This window comes from Erpetoichthys calabaricus, chromosome 2, assembly GCF_900747795.2.
Source record: "Erpetoichthys calabaricus chromosome 2, fErpCal1.3, whole genome shotgun sequence".
NCBI lineage: Eukaryota > Metazoa > Chordata > Cladistia > Polypteriformes > Polypteridae > Erpetoichthys > Erpetoichthys calabaricus.
In genome coordinates, this window is record NC_041395.2 from 248,682,956 (window position 1) to 248,708,067 (window position 25,112).

General features: G+C 35.6%; 1 protein-coding gene across 1 annotated transcript in view; it reads left to right on the forward strand.

Annotated features, from left to right (window-relative positions):
* LOC114646923 (adhesion G protein-coupled receptor A3) overlaps positions 1-25,112 on the forward strand; it is a 557,815-nt gene that overhangs the window by 180,427 nt on the left and 352,276 nt on the right. The window contains exons 8-11 of the mRNA XM_028795327.2: positions 593-757; positions 1,145-1,343; positions 15,286-15,435; positions 20,151-20,312. Of these exons, the coding sequence (XP_028651160.2) occupies positions 593-757; positions 1,145-1,343; positions 15,286-15,435; positions 20,151-20,312 (676 nt within the window). The remainder of the gene's footprint in view (positions 1-592; positions 758-1,144; positions 1,344-15,285; positions 15,436-20,150; positions 20,313-25,112) is intronic.

Here is a 25,112-nt window from a genome sequence, read left to right on the forward strand (position 1 = left end):
CTAAAAAATGATTTTAAAGTCTAAAATAGTGATATTTCTGATAATATCTAGAATTGTTAGGCTGCATTTTGTTCATTATGTATAACCCACTGCTTCATAAAAAAACAGAACTACGGCTCTGTTAATCTCCACGTTTAATACCATGACACAAACTGTATCTATTTAATCTGTTCAAACAAGCAAGAAAGCACCCAAGTAATAGATCATCTAAACTTTTATAATAATCATGTCTGTATAGGCTAACAGATGTTCTTAGATTTGAACTTCACTGAGACATATTCCCCTCTGACCTTTGTTCTTGTGAATAATTTCACACAAAGCATTTGTCTTAAAAAAATAAAAGAAAAAAATGCAAAGAATGTTGGTATAAATTATTCTCTTTGCACAGTTTCTGATATTTTTTATGTTTTCTATTGCATATGTCTGTACAATTTCTCTTTTAAATTATATATATATATATATATATTTAAAATGTCATACATTTAAGTTAATAATTAATCCCATACAGGTAAATATTTATTTGATTCTGGTTTATATCTAAAAACTTTGTGTGATAACAAAATTTTAACAGATATTTCTAAAATTTTCATAGTGAACTGATTCTTTCCAACATTGATGTCATGGCATCAGGAGACTGGGAATGTTTGGTCACCAGCTCTCGTGGGAACAGTTCCAGCAAGGTGGAGATTGTAGTTCTGGAAACTTCAGCACCATACTGCTCTGCAGAACGGGTCATCAACAATAAAGGAGAGTTCAGGTTTGTTTTTCTCAAAAATTACAGTATATATTGTTTTAATTTTTATTTAGGAAATTTTGTTTAGCATTTATGGAAAGATTAATATTTCAGATTATTCTACTTGTATTTAAGAAAAGTTTGGTTATAGGTACCATTAATTTGCGATTTTTGTATAAATATCTTTTCCTTTCTGTAACTCTGAGCACATTTTGTTCATTATCCTTAACAATGAAGTATGACAACTTAAATTACTGGGAGTATCAGGAAGTTTAGTATTTAATTAAGCTAGGCTCCATGTGTTACATTTCAAGAATTAAAAACATGACAGTAGATACATTTTTGCACAGAGCGTAGTCTGAAGTACTTTTTGGTTTGAAATGTAGCATTGACATGTTGACTTTACAATAGGTGGCCAAAGACACTTGCAGGTATCACTGCATTCCTACCATGCATGCAGTATCCTTTTGGCACTGTGACCTCTAATGGCATCTTAAAGGAAAGGAGAGCTTTTCGTAGATGTGACAGAGCTGGTCACTGGATGGAGGATGATTATTCTGAATGTCCTTATTCTAATGAAGTGACACGCGTACTCCATGCTTTTAGTCAGGTAAGTTTTCAGTCATTTATTTTAATTTATGGACAATAAGTATATTCCATGAACATATATGAAACTACTAATTTTCTTATTAAGAAAAATATCCTTTTACATTCAGTGACGATTATTCACTGATACAGAATTCTTTTTGTATTATGCTGCATATTGTTTGGATTATGTCTTAAACATACTTCTTATGACTGTTCTTAGAATATTCTGACTCCTTCCTGTTCTAAATATTTCATGATATGAATAAAAAACTCCAGATTCTGTAATTTGTTTTTCCTTTTCATTTTAGTTTTTTTTTTTTGTAAAAGTGAGATGTTTTCAGAGTTATGCCTTACAGGTTACTGTTATTTACATAATAATAATTGCCTTGTTGTGTATGGCAATATATTTTCATCAATTTTCTTTAATTATAAATTAATATGAAACAATAAATTGAATCAGTTATTGACATAGTTTCAGGTCCAGATATAGAGGTACAGTTTATATGAGAACTAGCTTTAAAGATTTACAAAAGTAATATATGCAGATAATTAGGATTAAATGTTCGTGTGTGTATCACTAGTAGATAGGGCAGTATATCAATAATATCTCAGTAACATATTTATCAAAGGTATTAAAGTTAGTAGAAAATTTGCTGCTGTTGAAGTTTAATGCATAGTTAGTACTAAAAAGGCTGGTTAAGGACATTGTTATTAAAGGACTTTTGTAAATTGAAGAATTTTTCAGTGTCTCTCTACTTAGTAAATTACAATTTTCAAAATTTGTTTACTTGTACAGTACATGCCATTCAAGTTGTACTATACCGTGTATATTTGAATTTTCCTTCTTCTCCTTCATCATCTTTTCCCACTTCTATGTGGGAACGATATTCTTGATCAACCTTTTCCAGCCATCTCTCAACCTTCTCTCAAACATTCTCACCAATCATTCCCTTTTCCTTCAGATCTTCTTTTACTTCATCCATCACCTCTGCTTTGGCCACCCTTGCTTTCTCTGTATACTTCCATTCCTATCATACTTTTGCCAACATATTCATTGTCTGTCCTCATCACATGTCCATGCCACATCAACCTACTTTCATGTACCTTCTCAGATATCTCACCCACTTTTTTGTATTTCTGTATTCTGTGTCTTTTGTAACTCCACACATTCATCTCAACATTCTCATTTCTGCCACATCTAATGCCTTTTCTTGCGCCATCTTTACTGGCCATGTCTCAGCTCCATACCTCATTGCTGATCTTACCACTGTCTTTAAAAACCTTAACTTCAACCTTTGCCTTCAATCATACAATACTTCTGATATTTTTTTCCAATTTCTCCATATCCATCCACACTCTAAATCCTGAACTACTACTGATACTAGGTATTTAAACTTATCCACTATTTTCAGTAGCACTCCCTCTAGGCTAATTTGTGAATTCTCTTCATTATTAAACCTCATATATTTGGTCTTCTTCGTATTTATCTTCAATTCTCTATCTCCTAAAACCCTTCTCCATTATTTCAACTTACTCTCCACTGTGCAACACAACTCAGTGTCAACAGCAAAAAGCATGCACCAGGGGGATTTGTCTTTTATCCCATTATTCAACATATCCATAACCAGATAAAAGAGGTAAGGACTTAAAGAAGATCCCTAGCGCAGACCTACTCTAACTGAGATCTTGTCTGTTACCCTAACACAGTGTTAACCACAGTCCTCACTAACTCATACATATCCTTGATAATCCTTACATACTTCTCTGGTGTGCTTATCTATCTCATGAGCCTCCAGCACTCTATCGTAAGCCTTTGTTTTTCTCAGTGCTTCCCTATTAGCTGTCTCAATGTAAAGACTGCATCAGTTGTTCCTCTCTCTGGCATAAAACCAAACTGCTCCTCCTTTATATTGGTCTATTCTCTAAGCTTTCTCTCTATAACCGTTTCCCAAATTTTCATTGTGTGTGACATCAATATGATCACTCTATAGTTTCCAAAGTACTGAGTAATACCTTTCTCCTTGTAAACAGGAACAATCACACGGTTCCTCCTCTCCTCTGGTATTCTCTCTTGTTCATAGATCTTCTGCAAGAGATCACACAACACATTTACTCCTCCTTCTCCTCAGCTGTTGCTCATATTTCATCCAGTCCTGTTGCTTTCTGTATTTCATTTTTTTCATTTGCCTCCTCTATTTCCTCCCTCCTTATTTCTAGTACTAGACCCTTTATTTTGTACTCAGTCTCTAAGTACTACCCGCCAATTTTCTAAACTGAACAGCTTTTTAAAGTACTTCTTCCAACTATTGTTGATCTTTTCATGATCACACAAAACCACACCTTGTTTATCTTTCATCTGCTTTATTTGACTGGAATCCTCCCCAGCATTGTTCTCCGTTACTCTAAGTCACAAGCTGAACTACTTTCTTTTCAAAAATGTGTTAACTATTGCCAAATCAGATACCATAGCAAAATATACTGTGCCATTTCTCTCTCCTACCTCCCCACCCTCCATGTACCCTCTCTGGTATCTCTCTACTCTTTCCCACATACCCATTTAGATCACCACCAACAGTCACCTTTTCTCTCTTTTGTACTGTTCTAAGCTTATTATTCATTTGTACCCAAAAAACACTCCTCTCCTCATCCTCACAGCCCACTTGAGGAACATATGCACAAATTACATTAACTACAGTCTCACCAAGGCCCAGCTTGACAGTCATCACCCTATCAATCCAAGGTATAGCAGACAAACATTTCTGGGTCAGATGGAACTTCTGAGTGACAGGGGAGCCTTCTCCCAGTAGCACCATCCAGCAGCTACGAAGATCCCAACAGGCCTGTGATACAGTGCATCCGGAAAGTATTCACAGCGCATCACTTTTTCCACCTTTTGTTATGTTACAGCCTTGTTCCAAAATGGATTAAATTCATTTTTTCCCTCAGAATTCTACACACAACATCCCATAATGACAATGTGAAAAAAGTTTACTTGAGGTTTTTGCAAATTTATTAAAAATAAAAAAACTGAGGAATCACATATACATAAGTATTCACAGCCTTTGCTCAATACTTTGTCGATGCACCTTTGGCAGCAATTACAGCCTCAATTCTTTTTGAATATGATGCCACAAGCTTGACACACCTATCCTTGGCCAGTTTCACCCATTCCTCTTTGCAGCATCTCTCAAGCTCCATCATGTTGGATGGGAAGCATCGGTGCACAGCCATTTTAAGATTTCTCTAGAGATGTTCAATCGGATTCAAATCTGGGCTCTGGCTGGGCCGCTCAAGGACATTCACAGAGTTGTCCTGAAGCCACTCCTTTGATATCTTGGCTGTGTGCTTAGGGTCGTTGTCCTGCTGAAAGATGAACCGTCGCCCCAGTCTGAGGTCAAGAGCGCTCTGGAGCAGGTTTTCATCCAGGATGTCTCTGTACATTGCTGCAGTCATCTTTCCCTTTATCCTGACTAGTGTCTCAGTTCCTGCCGCTGAAAAACATCCCCACAGCATGATGCTGCCACCACCATGCTTCACTGTAGGGATGGTGCCAGGTGTCCTCCAAACGTGACGCCTGGCATTCACGCCAAAGAGTTCAATCTTTGTCTAATCAGACCAGAGAATTTTCTTTCTCATGGTCTCAGAGTCCTTCAGGTGCCTTTTGACAAACTCCAGGTGGGCTGCCATGTGCCTTTTACTAAGGAGTGGCTTCCGTCTGGCCACTCTACCATACAGGCCTGATTGGTGGATTGCTGCAGAGATGGTTGTCCTTCTGGAAGGTTCTCCTCTCTCCACAGAGAACCTCTGGAGCTCTGACAGAGTGACCATCGGGTTCTTGGTCACCTCCCTGACTAAGGCCCTTCTCCCCCGATCGCTCAGTTTAGATGGCTGGCCAGCTCTAGGAAGAGTCCTGCTGGTTTTGAACTTCTTCCACTTTCGGATGATGGAGGCCACTGTGCTCATTGGGTCCTTCAAAGCAGCAGAAATTTTTCTGTAACCTTCCCCAGATTTGTGCCTCGAGACAATCGTATCTTGGAAGTCTACAGACAATTCCTTTGACTTCATGCTTGGTTTGTGCTCTGACATGAACTGTCAACTGTGGGACCTTATATAGACAGGTGTGTGCCTTTCCAAATCATGTCCAACCAACTGAATTTGCCACAGGTGGACTCCAATTAAGCTGCAGAAATATCTCAAGGATGATCAGGGGAAACATGATGCACCTGAGCTCAGTTTTGAGCTTCATGGCAAAGGCTGTGAATACTTATGTACATGTGCTTTCTCAGTTTTTTTATTTTTAATAAATTTGCAAAAATCTTAAGTAAACTTTTTTCACATTGTCATTATGGGGTGTTGTGTGTAGAATTCTGAGGAAAAAAATAAATGTAATCCATTTTGGAATAAGGCTGTAACATAACAAAATGTGGAAAAAGTGATGCGCTGTGAATACTTTCCGGATGCACTGTATGTTTAAGTCAGTGTCCCTACCCTGACTTATGATGTCAATTTCTTTTCTATGCCTTTTTAGTTTATTTTTCAATAATGTTCATTTGTTGAGATAATTTCTATTAATATTATTCTTTCCATTTTTGTAATGTCATGTCACTGTCTAATCCCCTTAATTCAGAACGGATTGCGGGGTGGGTCTGGAGTCTTTCCCAGCTAGCATAGTGTGCAAGGCAGAAGGAAACCCTGGTCAAGGCATCAGTCCTTCACAGGGCAAACACACACATACACTAGGACCAATTTAGTGTTACCAGTTCACCTAACCTGCATGTCTTTGTACAGTGGGAGGAAACAGGAACAACCCAGAAGAAACCCATGCAGGCACAGGGAGAATGTGTAAACTGCATGCAGAGAGGATCTGAGACCCGAACCTTGGTCTAGTTACTGTGAGGCAGCAGCACTACCACTGTGCCACCAAGCTGCCTCTGTCCATTTATTATTTGTCTAATTATGTGTCTTCTATATCATTTTATTCAATTTATTTGTTACTTAGGTTTGATATCTATATTTATATTCTATTATGTTCCTTGTCTTTTGTGAGTGGATCCGTAAGAGGCAGGATCACCCTTACCTTTCCGCGAAGGAAGCACACCCAGTTTTTTAAGGCAGGCTGGAAAAGTGGGTTCCTTGAGGCTCACTGAATGTGCTCACTAGGCGTTTAGTACATATTGCTTTCAGATTGTGGATTGAACTTGGTTGTCTGATATTGCCTTTTATGCAACTTCTATTTACTATTTTGTTATTCTTGAAATTTTTTCCCATTGGTTAATAAAAACCTCCTTTTATGAAGAATTTGTTTTAGGATTATCCTGTAGCCAGAGTTTTAAGCTATTTTCTTGTGATATCCTTGGAATATTTTGGGACATTTCAAATTATTTTGCCAGTCCTCTTTGTTTGGGGCTTAGTAGGCCAAAACATCCCTGTTTCCTAGGGTCGGACTGTTTTTGTGTAAATAAGTATTTTTTTATAAAGATTGTGCATGGCCCTTTTCATTATTAGCCGCGGTTTGTTGGCTATTTCCCTCTGTGGTGTGCATTTTGGGAAAATTTCAGAACTTTGTGTGCTAGGGAAGTCTCTAATGTAGGGGTACTCAGCTCCAATCTTGGAGGTCCATAGTGGGTGTAGGTTTTCATTCCAACCAGTTTCATAATTAGAAGCCAAGCCTAGCTGATAAAGAAACTACATATTCAATTATATAACTTATTAGGGATTTCATTTTTCTAAGACAAAACTTTATCACACTTTTGAGAACATTATCCATATGGTTTGTGGTCTGGAAGAAAATTTTAACTTTTGGTCTTTCCCTTTTCTCTCATTTATTTCAAAACAATTTATTAGCACAGATATTTCATGATGCATATACAAAGGTTTAAATCAAAGCATGTTAGCTGCACATACACGGGTTAAAATGAAGGCATGTTAGCTGGAGAGGTGCTGGAGAGCATGTGGTTCCTTTGTTATTTCCACCTTATTATTAACTGACCGCTGGATAAGAAAGCAGGCAGTGAGTAAAATAATGCAAATGTTTAAAACTGAAACAGGCGAGTAAGGGTACTAAATCGTAACAAATGAATTAACTAAAACTAAGCTAAAAGAAATTGCTTTAGTAGTTGTAACTGCGTTTGTCAAGGGTTTCCCAGTAGTTTAAATAGCTGAAATGCAGTTACCTGAAAGGTATTCCAGCTATTGTATGACTCCACAGAACTTTTAAAGATTTTATTGAAATTCAAAGATAACAGTTCACTCAAAAATAAGAAAAAAGGTTGATAATACACACAAAAAAAGGAAAGGGGTAAACTTCTTGCCTATGTCGAGTACATTTCTTAAGGTTTCTAATTGTTATCTCATTCACCAAACATATGAGCATACATATATAGCAGTCAGAAAGCTAAAGTATATGCCCTTAATGTCTGTTTGACTAACAGTTCATGTTTCTTTTAAGCTGTCTGACTTAATATCAAGAACATTTTTATTACTTCTTAGCTTATAGGGGGGGTGTAACAGAATCATCAATTATCTATTGTAAAGCTACATCATAAGCAAATTCAAACTAACCAATATTTAAGGTAGATTTACCATTATCATTAACTAAAAGGGTCTGGCTCTTGCCGTAGTAAATAAATGGGTTCTAATTAAAAGTTTGGTGAAAGCAAAAACCTGCAGCAACTGTGGACCTCCAGGACTGGAGTTGAGTACCACATTATAATCCATAATACCATGTGAGTGTCCTGTGGAAGAATACACAGAGGAAGACATGAGCTTCATCAATCAGTCAATAATCTTTATTAGCAACAGGTGAGTAGCTGTGAGTTCTCTGCTTGCAAGCCAGAGAGAAGCCCCCTTTACAGTCCCCAAACAGGTCCTTATATTGTGAGCTTATTTACTTCTTAAAGAGTAGTTCCTCTTTTTATCTAGCATAAGTCATCTTATGGCTAATAAGTCATACAGCTATTCTAAAACGAAAACAGAAGTTCTTAAAAAGCAGTTTGCACTTTAAGCACAGAGTACATTCTTGCTCAACAATCCAGCATATGATAGACAATATGTTAACCCTTAGGAGAAAGGGTGATATGAAATTTTTATTTCACAGTCCAAACAGGAGTTCTGCCAGAGGAATGCTTCTGTCTAGTGTCCTGTGATAACATGGCCCTGGGTGGCAGTCCCAGTTTGTCCTTCTGTTAATATCTAACTTGGGAAGATTCTTTCAACTATCCCAGCGGGGATGCCAGCCAATCCATGCCTTTATGTCAGTGCTTACATATACAGTACTTTCATATATACTTGTTTGTATAAATTATATATTCAAAATGGTTGTATGCCTTTAACTTAATTCTGTTTGTACATTTGAGATAATAGTTCTCAATGCATTTCAGTTCTTTTAATACATACTTTTACCGTTACCCTGGTTAATGATTAATAGTGAAATTAGTCTGTGAGACTCACAAATCAAAGGATTTTTATTTTTCTTTGGAAATCCAGATATAAATGCTTATTATACAACTTTAGCAATCAAATCTGAACAGGTTTTAGGAGCATAGTTAACATTAAAAGCATAGTGAGGATTAATTTTATAACATTTGAATGGGTAACAATCTGAGCCACCAGCTTTTGTGCTTTGAATGTAATTAATGGCATTGGAAAATGAGAAATTTAATGAAGAGTTATATACTTGATCTACATTCTTCCTATATTAAGTTGCTGCATATGAAACTAATGAAGTTGTTAATTAAAGTTTAATTGTTATTGAATTTAGAAGTACATAGATTTAATGGTATTCTGTGAAAGGAATATTTATCACTTTGTGTTTGATGGTAATTTCATTGATAATATTAAAAGATCCTTTTTGTGTATTTTACATGTTAAAATCTGAATTATTTTCTCCCTGCATTCAAAATTGAATGTCATGATATAAAACAATAGTTACTCGCCCTTTCTTTAACATAAGAGGTTTAATTCTGATTTTTACAGAGATCACAATTTGATGAACATGCATATTTGGGGATAATATTAGTTAATTTGTTCTCTTGATATATTATTTGACACCCTAATCAAAGATTTTATCGAGTTGCTGCAAAATTCAACGTAGTGTTTCATCCAACAAGAGGGGAATGAGTCAGTAATGTTTCTTAACATAAAATGAATTTGGATTGGGGGAAAATGGTGGATGCATATCTTTATGAGTTATATGGTAAATTCACCATGATCAAAAATTACTTTATGATCATAGTTATATTATTATTTAATCAAGAGAGCATGTTTTTTACCAATAAAGTAGTAGTCAAATCACAAATAGTTTTGAAAGGAGTGTTCATTTTAATGTATGTGGAAAGCTCTATGAATCTGATAGTTTATAGTTGTGAAAAAATCTGTAATGATTTAAATGGATTTAGACAATGGTGTTGTGGCTGAGTAAACTTGGTTCCTGTCATGGAAAAGTAAAAAGTGAAAATTTAAACATTAATTCACTTTCAGTTGAACTTATGTGGATTAACTAATATAAGCTCCATTAATTTTTCCACAAAAAAATTTATTGTATTTTTTCAACAAATTCTTTGGAAAAATCCAACCTTCTATAGTCAGTAGGTGGAAGGTTGTGTGTTTAAATGTTCAGACAACAGCAATTTTGAAAGTGCTATGCACTGTATATTCCCAAGGATGTAACAAATATGGGGCCTCATTTATAAAAACTTACACAAAATTATCCTGAATTTGAATGGATGGTTATTTCCTAAACGTTCCTATGAATTATTTATAAAATGTCTGTATACATGAACAAATGTTTTTGAGTCAGCCTGGCCTGTTTATAAATCATAACTCATCTCAGATTTGTATGCAGGTGAATACCTTCATACATTCTTACAGATGCAGCCATTCAATGCAGGGTGTGTTATGAACAATGAGTCCCAAAGCACTTAAGTCCCAAAATTGTCCTTGAGGGTTGGCGAGTTACTGTAAAATCCAATCTAGATATAAGGACAACCACCAGGTCTTCATAAAATACAAAGTTTATTTTTCTTAAAATGCTCTGTTACACTGTGAGGATCCAAAGAGCACAAAAGCATAAAGGAGTAGCCAGCAAAGTCACAATACAGCATCCAAACCAAAGTCAAAAAAACAGAACAGAGATTCAAAATATCCAAAAATTACAAAGCACAGAAAAGGTACAGTAACTAATCAAGCTAAAATGAAAGCCTGGAACTATGGGAGACTCTCCGGATATAAGGTGGAGGGCAGTACCTGGTGGTGATTGGCAGGTGCCCCAGTCACTTAGCGGACAACTTTCAAAACATTTGAAAAATAACACAGGCAAAGAAAATAGAGAAGATAATTAACAAAGGTAATATTAATATAAATAAATTGGCTCAACAAAGAAAAGAAGACATAAAAGAAGACTTTGAACCCCAGTCAGGGGAGCAACCCTGGATGAGCTATAGTTAGCGTTATTATACCAGCTGATCAAGATCATACCGTTTCAGAAATTTTCTGTAACTGGACTGCACTAACTTGAAACACCTTCAGGTGGAGGAGTGAAAGCTTGAAACAGCATATGGAACACTTCAGTTGCTACCACAAAAAATGCATGATCAAATCTCGCTCAAGGCTCAGCAACATTCTTGTTTTAAATTTCAGAAGTTAAGTTACACACTGTTTAGAGTATTCTGAAATATTCTGTTCTATTCTAGAGTTTAGAGAATAGTATACTCACAGAGTGTTTTCCAGTACATTCTATATAGTAGTAAGAATATAAGAATAGTAATTGCTGTTATAATAAAAAATTGCACTGATTTAACACTACTCGATAGTAAGAATAATATGAAATTCTGTATCTAAGCAGATAAAATATATGACAAGTGATTGTTTTGGAAACACTTTGACATTCTTTTTTTTTTTTTTTTTTTTAAGATCTTGTAAATCATAGTGGTGCAGAATAGACAAACATAATCCCAGCTTTTTCAAAGGCTGTTCAAAGCATTAACTTTTATTTTCTTTCATAAATACTTTAGCTGCAGATAGGTTTTATTGCAGACATTATGAAAATTGAAAAGAACACTGGTAAATGCTATTATGTTAGCATCCTGAGCACATTCATTATCAATGTTTGGGTTATCCTTCTACTTAATACAAAGACATACATATATACTAAATTAAAGAGTTATTGGCTGCACCTTCCACACAGTATTATCGTGAATGCTTGTTTCAAAAAGTTTAATTTCCACTTGTAACCTTCAATTTGGTTTCAGTGAAAGTCATGCAGCATGAGCGCACAAGGATATTAGCATGCAGGGTTAAGAGTGGCCAGCAATATCTCACTTTTCTCTCAGTACTTCCGTGACAGCTTTGTGCTGGACTTAAATGTTACTAGAAAAAGGAGAGAAGGGAGAGTTTTATATGTTACTTACCCAAAGTAGTTTTTAGTAATGATTGAGAAAAAATGTTCATCTCATATTTTTATACAGAATGGAGATTAAAAAAGTTTCTGATACAATACAAGTCAATGGTGACTAGTACTGAACAGCAACCATGTTACTTGTGTTGCATAATCCACGTGAAGTCATCCAGTTGTATGCCCACAATGTCCTAAATATGTGAATGTGTACTGTAATATTTTTATATATGTCAGTTCTGGAAAGTGCCCTCATCAAGTGTGCTCAGATGAGAACTAGTTTATGATTTGAAATGTAATTTGTAAACTGTAACACTGATGACAACATAAGAAATGACCAGTTTTCAGTTTTTCCTGTTTCTTAAAAAAACATCAATGAATGATGTCCTAAAAAGATAAAATATAGAAGACTGTAAGCCTTTTCAGTAGATTGTGTTCAATGTTCATTTTGTCCACAGTATAGCCACAACCCCGTAAAAATGAAGGAGTGGCATAAAAATATTTAATGTCAAGGTTCCAATATTGTGTTAGGAAACTTTTTACCATTATTATTATTATTACTTTGTTATTTTTTCTGTTTTGATTAGATTTAATTAAAGAAATTAGTTCATTTATAACAAAAAAACCTTACTTTTTAAAATGAACAGTTTCTGAGAAACCACATTTTTTTACTCTCTTTTTACAAACATCCCTGACAGTTTTCAGTGAAAGAGCACCTTGCTAAGATGAAAATAACATGCCTGTCAACTAAGAATAAAGACTTACTGATGGTGCTGTAAAAAGCAGAGCAAGCAGTAGTGCGTGGACATTATAGACAACGCATGACAATGTTTGACATTGAGCATGAATTAAATAAAAAGGAGAACTTCCAAATGTGCTTGGAGTGATCTGGTTAGAGTGTGGTCAAACATATTTGTACTCCTATTTTTAGTGGTCAAGTGCTATTTCATTTTTTATCAGATTATTGAAAACACAAGTTAATGCTTGGTGTAACTGGTGTGGCAAATTGGTTGGACTGGAAAGAGACTGTTAACATATAAGAGTGCCCAGAGAGGTAGCAAAGACTGCTCAAGATAGTAGTTATGTTATTTACTATTTAATTTTTTAAAAAAGTCTTGCTGCTTTGTGCCCTCACCTACCATAATCTATCGTCTGTGGGGAAGGAGCGAAAGCTTTAGATTTGTCACAAATGTTGATCCCGGTTTTCAACGGATCTCAACGTTTTAGGGCCCCCTGATACCATAAACATTGATATCTCTATGATGGTTGTGTGTCTGTCTGTGTGCTTGTGTGTCTGTGTGTCACAGTTTCTTGAGAATGGTCTAGAGGTAAAATGGCTGGATGGAAAAATACTTATCTCAAAACTATGAGATGATGATATGCTGATTAGTTTTGAGCCACATCATGCTAGAGAAAGAGGCTGTCTAGAGGAACCCTCAAATACCATAATTCTGCAATTAATTTTAAATTCTTCTTGTGAATTGCTATCGTAATTGCCTATTTTATGATCAGAAAAATCAGCATCAGAGTGGTAAATAATTACTGAAATGTTATAGAATAGTTTGGGTAACTTGGTTCCTAGGATGAAAATCCTTGTGATAGTCATGTCCGAATTTTTGTTTACTATTGTAATGGCCCAGGTTGGCTCCACACAACCCTGGTGCATCCAGGAGACTCTTGAAGATGGAACCATTGATAATCATAAACCAAGATGAACCGGGCAAATGAGGACTTATACAGTCAGGAAGGGGTTCGCACAAAAGTGTCAAGTGCTTTTGACAAAAAACAAACAAAAACAAATAGTTTTCAAAAGTGCAGTTCATAAAAATCCAATAATCCAAAGATAAAACACAGTCATTGACTCTTTGATCCTTTGATCTTTCTCCCATTCTTTATCTAAGCCCATTGTTACTTCCACACTGTCTCCCGAGCTCAACCATAGCTCGCTCAGCTTGCTAAGACTCCAGCAGCTGTGGTCCTCTTTACTGACCCTCCTCCAATAAATCAGTGACGATTTACCCATAGAGTGCCAATCCTTCACCCTTGTTTGGAGCTTATGACTACTCTGTGTCTCTCTTTCTCTCTCTCTCTCTTTTACTGGCTCTCAGGCACCTGACTCTGTGCTCACTCATGGTTTGATTCTGTTCTTTGATCCCCCTCCTTCTACCGTGAAGGTTGCTCCATACTCCCTGATTGGGTGCAGGTGCCATCTTCCTGCCACTCCGAGTTGTTAATGAGGCACCTGACTGACCTGTGTGCAAATGTAAGCCATAAGTGTACTAATGAACAAGTCTGGAAAGTTTATTAGAGTAATATTTTAAATATATTACTCTAGCAATATTTCTCTTAATGTATTTAGTCACATTATTGAACTTAAATGTTACAGGCTAATTTATTTTTCCCCATATGTTAATGACTACTGATATTTTTACCTCCGTGGTCCAAATCTTGCTTTGAAGTTTATTTATCTGAATTGTTTTTTTTCCTGTTAAAACAGGATAACAATAACTGAATTCAATGACTGCGGTGGGCTGGCGCCCTGCCCGGGGTTTGTTTCCTGCCTTGCGCCCTGTGTTGGCTGGGATTGGCTACAGCAGACCCCCGTGACCCTGTAGTTAGGATATAGCGGGTTGGATAATGGATGGATGGATGAAATCAATGATTGTAGAAAAGCTGCATTCAAGATGTAAATTATACACATCTTTACAAGCTACAGAAATGCCTCATTGTGTTAATATAGTATATGGAATTGTGAAAATTTATTTGTAAATCACCATTTGTTCTTCTGCTTCTTGTGTCCAGAATTACTGTGATAATTTTAAAACCAGCCGTGCCTCTCAGCCTCTTATTGTATTAATAACTTACATTTAACAGTACCTGTTTTTAATAAATAAGAGTTTAACACCTCACCAGTGGTCAGTTTTGAATGCAGAAATTATTTTCTATACTTGATAGGATTCAGAAAATTCAACTCAGACCAATACATTATACAGTATACTTCATATAGTAGAACCTAATAATTAAAGTAAAATAAAAGGTATACTGCTTGGAATTAAAGTTACGTAGGTGTATGACAGCAACTGTGTATAAAGATTGGGAGCTTGTGCAGAAAATGAATGACAGACAGAAATAACAGATGTCAATGTTATTGATAAACCTAGGAATTGATGATATTTCTTACCATATGTGAGGAGGATACTTTGCTGAAATACAGTATATAGTGCTAGCACACAGGGTGTCAACAATGAGAAATTTTCAGGGATGGGTGTAGATGCTATGTATAAAATATGATGTGTAACTATTCTGCTACTTAAGGAATAAAAAATTATTTAGTCATACTATGCCTAACTTTAACTCTGCAGACATTTCTAGATTAGATTTAAAATTATATTATTGATTCTGTAATTCTATCATGAGTCCCATTTTCTTTCTTTATTTTGGTAGGATTCTGGAATTAAATCATTACTTTAAGACAGACTGCTCTGTTAGAGAAAGCACTTGAATAAAGTAAAAGACGACTATTGTTAACTGTAGTTGTAATTAATGGAAATTTTCTTAATTTTTCTATTTCCAGATGTCAATCAATACAACCAATGCTCTAGCATTTGCACACCAGCTAATGGCATATACTGGAGGTGCTGCACATTTTGGAGACATGATGGATATAGTTTTTGTAGCACATATGTTGGAAAAACTTATGGCCTTTGTGGATCGCCTCAAAGATGTATGGTATTTCATCTCTGCTTGTTATTTATATTAGCTAGTTATTGCCAGTATGTTCAGGAGTGAAGTAAAAGGCCAGAACAAATGTGTTGTTATGAATAATATGCTTTGCTATAAAATTCAAAGAAAAGTCTGACATTACAGTCGAAATATAATCTTGTTTCAGTACAGGGTTATTATAAATTGAAACCGCCTTGATTTTAATAGCTTTAAGTAATCTCATATCACACTTGTTTTATAAAAAATAAGTCTGTGTTAAATGGTTGAAAGGATTAGGATAGTGCTCTAAACCACACATGAGAAAAATTGAAAACAAGAGTTTTTTACAAAAATTCACTTTTTGATATTAGGTGGCTATTGCAGGGGATGGTAATTATTCCAGCAGCATTGGGCACAGAGCAAAAAAACCTGTATACTCATTCATATTGGTCCAATTTAAAGTCATGAATTAACCTAACCTACATACTTTTCGGATATACAAGTATGAGGAAAACTGGAGTACATAAAGAAAAAATCATGGAAATGCAGGAAGAACATACCTACTTCATAGAAGAAGAGTCTCCTGAGAGTCTGGGATTTAGACCCTGGAGCTTGGGAAATCTCTTGAAGCTGTGAGGCAGCATTGGGAACCACTAATATTCTTTTCCAAGTTAATCATATTCAGTTTAAAGGGTATGATACCAATACTAAGAGATGATTAATTCAATTCATTATTCTTGAAATGTTTAATTTATAAATCACTGTGTTAAACAATATACTCAACAAAGATAAAAAGACTACCTTGCACTCAGTGCTGCTGGGATGAGCTCTGGCTCCTTGTTACCCTGACCTAAAGTGGTTTAAAGAAATAATTGGATGAATATATTTTTATTTGGTAGGGAGAGATCAGAGGTGAGATGTTTACATATAGTAGTAGGCTGATTAAAGCCAGTTTCTTGCCTTAAATTTGTACCTGTTTTGAGAAAGTTTAATAAAAATAGTACTGACTAGGTAAGAAACTTATGCCAGTTTATTTAAAAGAAAAATAACCTCTCTTTTCTCAATGCACTAAAAATATAGTAGCTTTGTACGGAATAAAGCATTAGGAATAAAATAAATATAAGGGTGCATTTTAGTAAAAATAAGTTTCCAAGAAAAAGCTAGAATATTCAGTAAGTTAAATATATAATCGAAATAACAAATTTGGATTATATGAGGGGGAGTCAAGCTAAAGTTAGAAAATGGTATTTATTAGAAAATGGAACAAACCTTAACAAAACTGATATATCATTTTTCAATGTAGTCTCCAACCTTCTAAATACACTTGCACCACCTGCCTGGAAGTGCCTGGATTCCAGCAGGATAAAAGATTTTGTTATTGTCGAACACTACATGCCGAGGGGTACTACAGTCACTAGTGCAAGTTACTGTGACTTGTTGGAGACCAATGTGAAGCCTGCTATTCGATCCAAGCGGCAGGGACTGCTGTCTCAAGGAGTCCTTTTCCTGCAAGACAATGCCCACCCACACACTGCTAAGAACACCAAGGCTTGTCTGGAGAAACTGAAGTTTGAGGTATTGCCACATCCTTCTTATTTGCCAGATTTGGCACCGTGTGATTTCCACCTTTTTCGACCGCTAAAAAAAATCTGTTTGGTCATCAATTAAAGACAGGTGATGACATGAAGAAAGAGGTGCACAAGCGGTTGCGAGGACAAGACATAACCTTTTATTCTGCTGGAATCCAGGCACTTCTAGGCAGGTAGTGCAAGTGCATTGAAAAGGTTTAGACTACATTGAGAAATGACATTATCGGTTTTCTTAAGGTTCATTCCATTTTCTAATAAATCCCATTTTCTAACTTTAGCTTGACCCCCCCCCTCATCTAATCTGAATTTATTATTACGATTATATTTAACTTACTGAATATTCTAGCTTTTTCTTGGAAACTTATTTTACTAAAATACACCCTTATATTTATTTTATTCCTAATGCATTATTCTGTACAAAGCTACTATATTTTTACTACATTGAGAAAAGAGGGGTAGTTTTTCTTTTAAATAAACAGGCATAACTTTCTTACCTGGTCAGTACTATTTTTATTAAACTTTCTCAAAAGAGGTACAAATTTAAACAATGACCTAATGCCATTCATGTTGCATTAGGACTGTGACTTTGTCAAATATGTTATGTGGATAAACACACCAAATAAACTGTAAGATACTTTATGTCATATGCAGCAAGTTAAAGAAAAATACACCAATTTCATATTAATAAAAAGTTGACACCTAAACACATTCTGAATAACAGAAATACAGTAGTCTTTACGATCACAGTGATGCAATAGCAGTTAACAAAGACAGCAAATGTTTAGAGAGCATGCTGACGTATTGGTGGCATTAGTGGAGAAATCCAAGATACCATTCCTCAATAAGAGTGTTACAATTAAGATTTTTTTCATTCATTTTTTTTAACCATTTTATGATTCTAGTAATGTGTAACTAGGTTAATTACCCAATATTGTTGAGGATGAAGGTGATGAATACTTTTTAATAATTACTTGTATTAGGACATTATAATTATATACTTATTTATAATTAAGTTTGATGTATTACTAATTTTTATTTTTTTCATTTTTGTAATTCCTGTAATTTAAAAATTGTTTCATATAGTACTTTCCTTTAATACAATGTGAGATGAAAGTGTACCCATATCAACCTGCAGCATAGGAATCAATTCAAAAGTTGCACTATCTACAGTTAGCAGCTTTCTTCACAGACAGTCAACCATCCTCTTTAATGCAAAAGTGCTCATTTTCAGGGCGTCATTAATCAGAGAGTAACTTCTACCATTTCTATTTACTGAAAATGGTTCCATGCCACTGCCTTCTTTCAAGAAAAGACTGTGTTTTAAATATGAATAAACATTTTAATAACTATCCATCTTGCAGTACCAGGGTTAAGAGAAGCAATAGTGGGATATAGTAATGCAGGAATCAGACATGGATGTGATACCACATCAAGGCAGATAAAAATACTATACTGCATATTATTTTTCAACTTTGTGATACGGTACATTTTTCTTCACCCTTTCTCTTAAACGCATTTTGCTTTCTTATTCATTATTTTCCATGTATTTTGCCATTTTATACTCAGCCAATTGTCTCAAGTATTTCATATCTGCAGGTGAAATGAAAACTGTACTGTAATCTAGCTTTTGATATATTGGAAGAAATAATGTATATGTCTTAGTACAAGATACAGTTTCTTGTATAATTACTTAATGGATTTCCTCTGCAGCTCATGCAAGCTCAAACTACATATAAAGTCTCTAGTTACTATAAAAGAGCTAGAGCAAGTGTAAATAAGAATTCCAATTAAGTATAAGTATTTGTTACTGAGCATGGCACATTTAACTTGAACTTGGCCCTGTAGTTCCCTGTAAGAGGTGCTTAAAATAAGAGAACTTTTTTGTAACTTCAAAATATTTGTAAAAGTTGTTCATACTACAGTCTGTTACATTACATGGACTTTTAAAAATTGCTCTGTATATAAACAGAGCCATAGTAATATACAGTAGAACCGTCTAATGTAACACAGAACATTCTCCTAAAAGGTTTGGAAATATTACAGGTATGGCAAATAAGAAATGAGCATTTATGTTCTTCTTGAGCATTTATGTTCTTCCCTGTTATTCTCTAATTAACTCATTTTTTGCCCAGAACTTTCTGATTGTGGATTCAGGAGTAATTTTGGCAGCTAGGCCACTCTTGGAAAGAATCATTCTAGTCCTAAGTATTCTCCATTTTCCAATTATGGCTGTCAAAGTGATTTTGTAGACCAGAGCTTTAGAAGTGATTATGATGCTCTTTCCAGACAGATGAATATTAACAAATATTTTTCAATTCCTTCATGAATTTATAAAGACAGTAAAATAATTTAAAATGGTATACACAACATATTTTTACAGATTTTCTGTTTTGCTCTTCTCATTGCTGCTAAACCTTGAGCAATTTGGCTAACTTCCTAAAAAGTTATATTAATGAATAAATCTCTTGCTTGAATATTCACGTATTTTCCCAAAGCTTTACAGGCTGTAAAGTTCGCAATGACATTGCAATCAAGCCAAAATGTGTTTAAGTAGCAGAGAAAAGAAGAACTAGAGACCAGGTATCATTTAAAATAAAATAAGCAGTAAATTTCAAACAACCTTGTAATAGAATGGCATTCCACCAAGGTGTGGTTCCTGCTATGCACCTCTTGCTGCTCCAGCTTCCATTGATACAACGGTATATTGGATTTAGAAAGTTAATGAAACAGATTAAATGGTTTATGTTAGGTAATTATTAGTATAAAGTACACAAATAGAGCAGTTTGCCTTCAACTAATCAATGTAATAAGACAAAATTAAATGTCTAAAAACAGAATAGATAGTATTACGGTAGTAATTTTTTGTACCTTAGAAATGTAAACAAAATATTTTTGCCATGTTTAATTCTCTAAATATTTTTATTCATTGGATGATGGCTATCTACTGTATAGCAGGTAGTCATTTTCATTTCAACAATGTATTTAGTCATAAATATCACCATATATAAGTACCTCATATTTTTTAACACATTAGGCACACTGTCCAACATCAAACCCAAAGACCAATAGTTCAAAACACTATAGCATAATGAAAGAATAAAAGTGAAGTTTATTGTGAGTGTTTTAAGCTCTGTGCTTTGTTTTGCAGTTGGGAGACTACATATGTGATGTTGCAAGTAATGTTATGCTAGTAGATGAGCACATTCTATGGATGGCACAAAATGAAGCAAGGGCCTGTACTAGAATTGTTCAATGTGTGGAACAAATTGCAGATATTGCCCTAACCACCAACACTCAGGTTATCTCCAAGGTACTAAAATGATATTTATATTTTTAAAAATTGTGTTAATTGTGTCTTATTTTTGAATGTTTCCCCAAGAATTTAAAAGTACTTTTATGTGTATTTAACACTTCAATGGCATGAATATTAATAACTTGAATAACTGTGCAGCAAGAACATTTGAGAAAATAACAGATTTTAATCTAAACAACATTGATTAATTTTAAGAACATGAGATTTAGTGGGGTCTTGTTCTTATCAAGCAGTGTTATAGGACACATCTTTGCTTTCTCATAGTTACATGAAAATAATTTTTTCACTCACAAGGTGGAAAACGTGTATATCAGTGGAGTGAATGCATTTTCTTGTAATCATGCAAGTACTGCAGCAATACAGCAGTAAAGAAAAACTGTTCATTTTATGCAAATTTCAGACCATTCCTATATCATTTCTTCTGTGGGGAAGATGGCATGTACATCAGGAATATTACTCAAGGTTTTTTTGAAAACTCTAAATTGAAAAATGGTAAATAATGGATTGCTTTCTGACCAAATTTACATCTTTAGACCTAGATCACCTTTTCTTTAAAAAATATATACAGGTACTTGTTCCTTAATGTATTAATGATATATTGCCACAAAAATGTTGCAATACTCCATCAATTATTATCCATTTTCTCTTTTAAGGCAGATGTTTACAAAAGTAGACATAAAGGGTATTGTAGTCAAGACTCTCATTGGGCGCATGTAAATAGCTCCTTCTTATCTTCTTCATCTCCTCTCTTCCCTCCATCCCTGTTTCTTAAAAAATCAAGCAGGAATTTTATATAAAACATATACTGCTGTGTACATAGTTTTTAGAAAGCTTATTTAAAATTATGTTTGGTGTTGTAGTGTAGTGCAGCTACTGCTTCAAGGATCCAGCATCCAGGGTTTGAATCTTATGCCTGGTTGTTGTCTGTGTGAAGTTTCATGTTGTGTCTGAGTTTTCCAACATGCAAAGTTGGATTTTCTAGTTTTCTAAAAGATCTGGATTTTTTTATTCATATCTAAACTAGAAAGAACAAAGATGATGTGTGGAGTATCATGGAGTGGGAGGAATATGAATGATGAGCTGAGAGGAAGACCTTGTATGGAGATTGATATATGTTAAGCTGTGGGGAAACAGTCTGAGGTAATTTGGCCATGTGGAAAGAATGTCAGATTATATTTAGGTGAAGAAGTTTTCCAAGATGCAGTTACTGGGAGACTGAAGAAGACATGCTTGGAGGTTGTTGTTGGATGATATGAAAAAATATGACTTTTGCTTCAAAGGATGGTGAGAGGCCGTGGAGAGTGGATGAAAACAATTTGGAAGACAACTGGCTAATCTGGGTGTACCCAAAAATGACCATTAAATTGGTGATCAATGGATAATTTAAAATTAGCCAAAAATAAATTTTAGCTTGTCCCTGTAGTATTTTTTCTAGTATTTTTTAATTTTAGCTGGAAGAAAGACCAAACTGGGAAAAGTGGCATTCTTTAGCCTGTACCTTTCAAGCAAAGCCAGCACCAAGCAGTGGCTGACCTTATTCATATGGATATTAAACACAGTCATTTAAACTGTGAGAGGTATCTAAGATATCATTGAAATTTATTTGTATTGTCAAACATTTTACATTTCTTTAACCCATGTCTGTTATATTTGATTCATTTTTAATGAAGAGGAAGGTAATTATTACCTTTTGTAGAGATTTCTAGTTAAATACATCAGAAGAGTTTTGATGAGAAACAGGTCATTCAGCCCAACAAAGCTAACCACTACTAACCACTTAATTTCTACAAAATAACTCTGAGTCAAGTTTTAAAAGTCTCCAATGTCCCATTCTCCACCACACTACAGTTTGTGTGCACCTGTGGTACATTGTGTGAAGAAAAACTTTCTAATGTTTTTCTAATCAACCATTAAGGAGTATCCATTTGTGTCTGTGTTATTGATAAGCATCTTAATATAAAGTAGCAGCTGGAATCCACTGTACTGATACCTTTCATAATTTTAAAAGTTTTAACTCTGTCACATCTTCATTTCAATCTAGATAAATAAAAAAGGTTGAATTCTTTCACTCTTTCTTCATAGCTAATAGTTTGCAGTCCTTGTTGTTCTTGTCTTGACTTTTGCTAGCACTGTTATATTATTTTTTTATCCTATAGAACAAACTAGTTGAAGTATTCCAAATGAGGCTTTCCCAAAAAGTTGTGTAGCCTAAGAACAAGACTTGTTTTCTACATATTGTGCTATCTATCTACTGTGTTTCCCTGAAGATAAGACAGGGTCTTATATTAATTTTTGCTCCAAAAGATGCACTATTGCTTATTATCAGGGGATATCTTATACTTATTCATGTACAACAATATATATTTATCCAAATACAGTCATGTCATCATCTTCTTGAATATCGTCATAACTCTCCACATTCAAACCCTGAATTTCAGCCTCAATTTCTTGCTACGCTTTTAGGATCCTCCAGGATCGATGTGCGTGCTTCGATGTTTGATGAATGGTTTGATATGGTGAAGCAAAATGCCGACATACAAATGCATTCATGGTGCTTTGATATTCAAGTGTCGCATATAACCTAAAGTAATGACACGATACATTTTAAAAGTCTCACATACCATCTCCTGTGCTGTCTTTTTTCTTTTTTTTTTGCACCTTTACAATACCATCAGAATGTACGGTGGTGTATTTGAGCCACAGAGAAAAACAAAATAAGGACATTTCAGCTGACGATCTTATTTTTGGGGTAGGGCTTATATTACAGAGCAGCCTGAAACTCATGCTAGGGCTTATTTTCGGAGTACAGTAATCCCTCGCTACTTCGCGGTTCACTTTTCGCGGATTCACGACTTCGCGGGTTTTTAAATACAAGTGATTGCCCGCCCATCGCGGAAGTTATGTTCCAGACCCATCAGCAACAGGAGAAAATCCGCGATATAGAAAGACCATATAAATAAACATTTTTATAGTTTAAGCCTTAAAATACACATCCCACATGCTTTAAACACATGTAAACTTATAAAACACACTTTGTTAACACATATGATATGTGGATGTCGGGCTAAGGATATTAGTATCATCTCACTATTATAAAACATTTTAACTTCACGCAAGACAAGACAGTGAGACAGGAAAATTGGTGATGTACAGGATTTTAAATTATTGACAGGCAGAGCGACAAGCAGCACAAAGCCAGCACAAAGTCCACTTCTCCTTAGCTTTCATTCAGCTCCCCACCCCCTTGACAATGCGAACTGCGCCTCCGGGGAGGGGGGCTTTGAGCGAACGTGCGTTCAGCCCTCACAAAACCACACACACACTCCTCCTCCTTCCGAACGGCGCAGAGCGGCAAGCAGGCATTTTGGCAGAAGCAGCACAAAGTCCATTTCTGCTCAGCGTGAGTTCAGCTGCCCCCCTTCACAAAGCGAGTGCAGACACATGGACGTCTGATCGCTGCGTGCAGTGTGCAGTGTTGGTCCTGCGGTGTTTAAGAATGTAGAAAGTGTTTAAGAGCATAGGAAGTGTTTATAAGAGTGTGGGAAAGGTTAACAAGAGAGTGAGAAAGGTTTATAACAGTGTGGGAAGGGTTTATAAAGCCTTAAAATATGTTTAAATAACAAAATAAATATAGGTCGCTACTTCGCGGATTTTCACCTATCGCGGGGGGCTCTGGAACGTAACCCCCGCGATAGGTGAGGGATTACTGTAGTTCTTATTTTCGGGGAAACACGCTATCTATCTATCTATCTATCTATCTATCTATCTATCTATCTATCTATCTGTCTGTCTGTCTGTCTGTCTGTCTGTCTGTCTGTCTGTCTGTCTGTCTGTCTATCTATCTATCTATCTATCTATCTATCACACTTTTAAAACAAATAAATGTTTTTATTTATATTTTGTTCTGCCTGTGGGCAATGCCTTCCCTGTTCCCACAGGCACAACATAGTCCAAGCACTAGGCACACACAATCTCAAGACTTTCTTCTTCTTTTTCTCTTTCTTTCTTCTCCACTCCTCTGTGGAGGCTGCTGGCTCCTTTTATAGCCCACCTGGAAGTGCTCCAGGTGTTTGATGACCCATTTCCGGGTGCACTTCTGGGTGTGGCGGAAGAACCGCCCACATGGGCTCAGGAACCACTGCAGCACCCCAGGTGACACCCCCGGATCTCAACAGGGTCATAGAGAACTCCATCTCCCATGGAGCCCTGCAGGAATCTGAGGCACCACTGCCACCCAGAGGGGCTGCCATCTAGCGTCCCGGGGGAGGTACTGATTAGTCCATGCCTCTTTCCCCAGACCATATACAGAAGAGGTGTCCCGGCCAGGCAAGGGCCCCAGCAGTCCGCCACACTACCTGTCTATCTGTCTGTCTGTCTGTCTATCATTATAGATAAGTGACACACAGTTGGGGTCAGTTGTGGAATTCCTATTTAATCATTACAAAGTGGTTGCAACCACAAATAGTGCAAATGACTGTTTGGTCTTTAATAGGGCTTCTACAGCCGATAATAGAAGCTTCTGAGGGGAAGGATCTGTCTCCTTTTTTTAATAGTTAAAAAATGAATTCTGACTTCTGGTTGGACCATTTTTTAAGGTAATGTGAAGGATGGAGAGGGTGGGACTTCTGGAGGCTGAGGCTATCTATCCATCTATGTCCTTCTCATAAGGTATACCTTGAAGTTTCAGACCCCAAATTCTCCATTCATGTATAGCAATTTTAATAGTTTTATAATTATGATGCTAAATATATAAAAAAAAAACTTCTTACTGCATTTAAACCAAGTTATTCATTTACT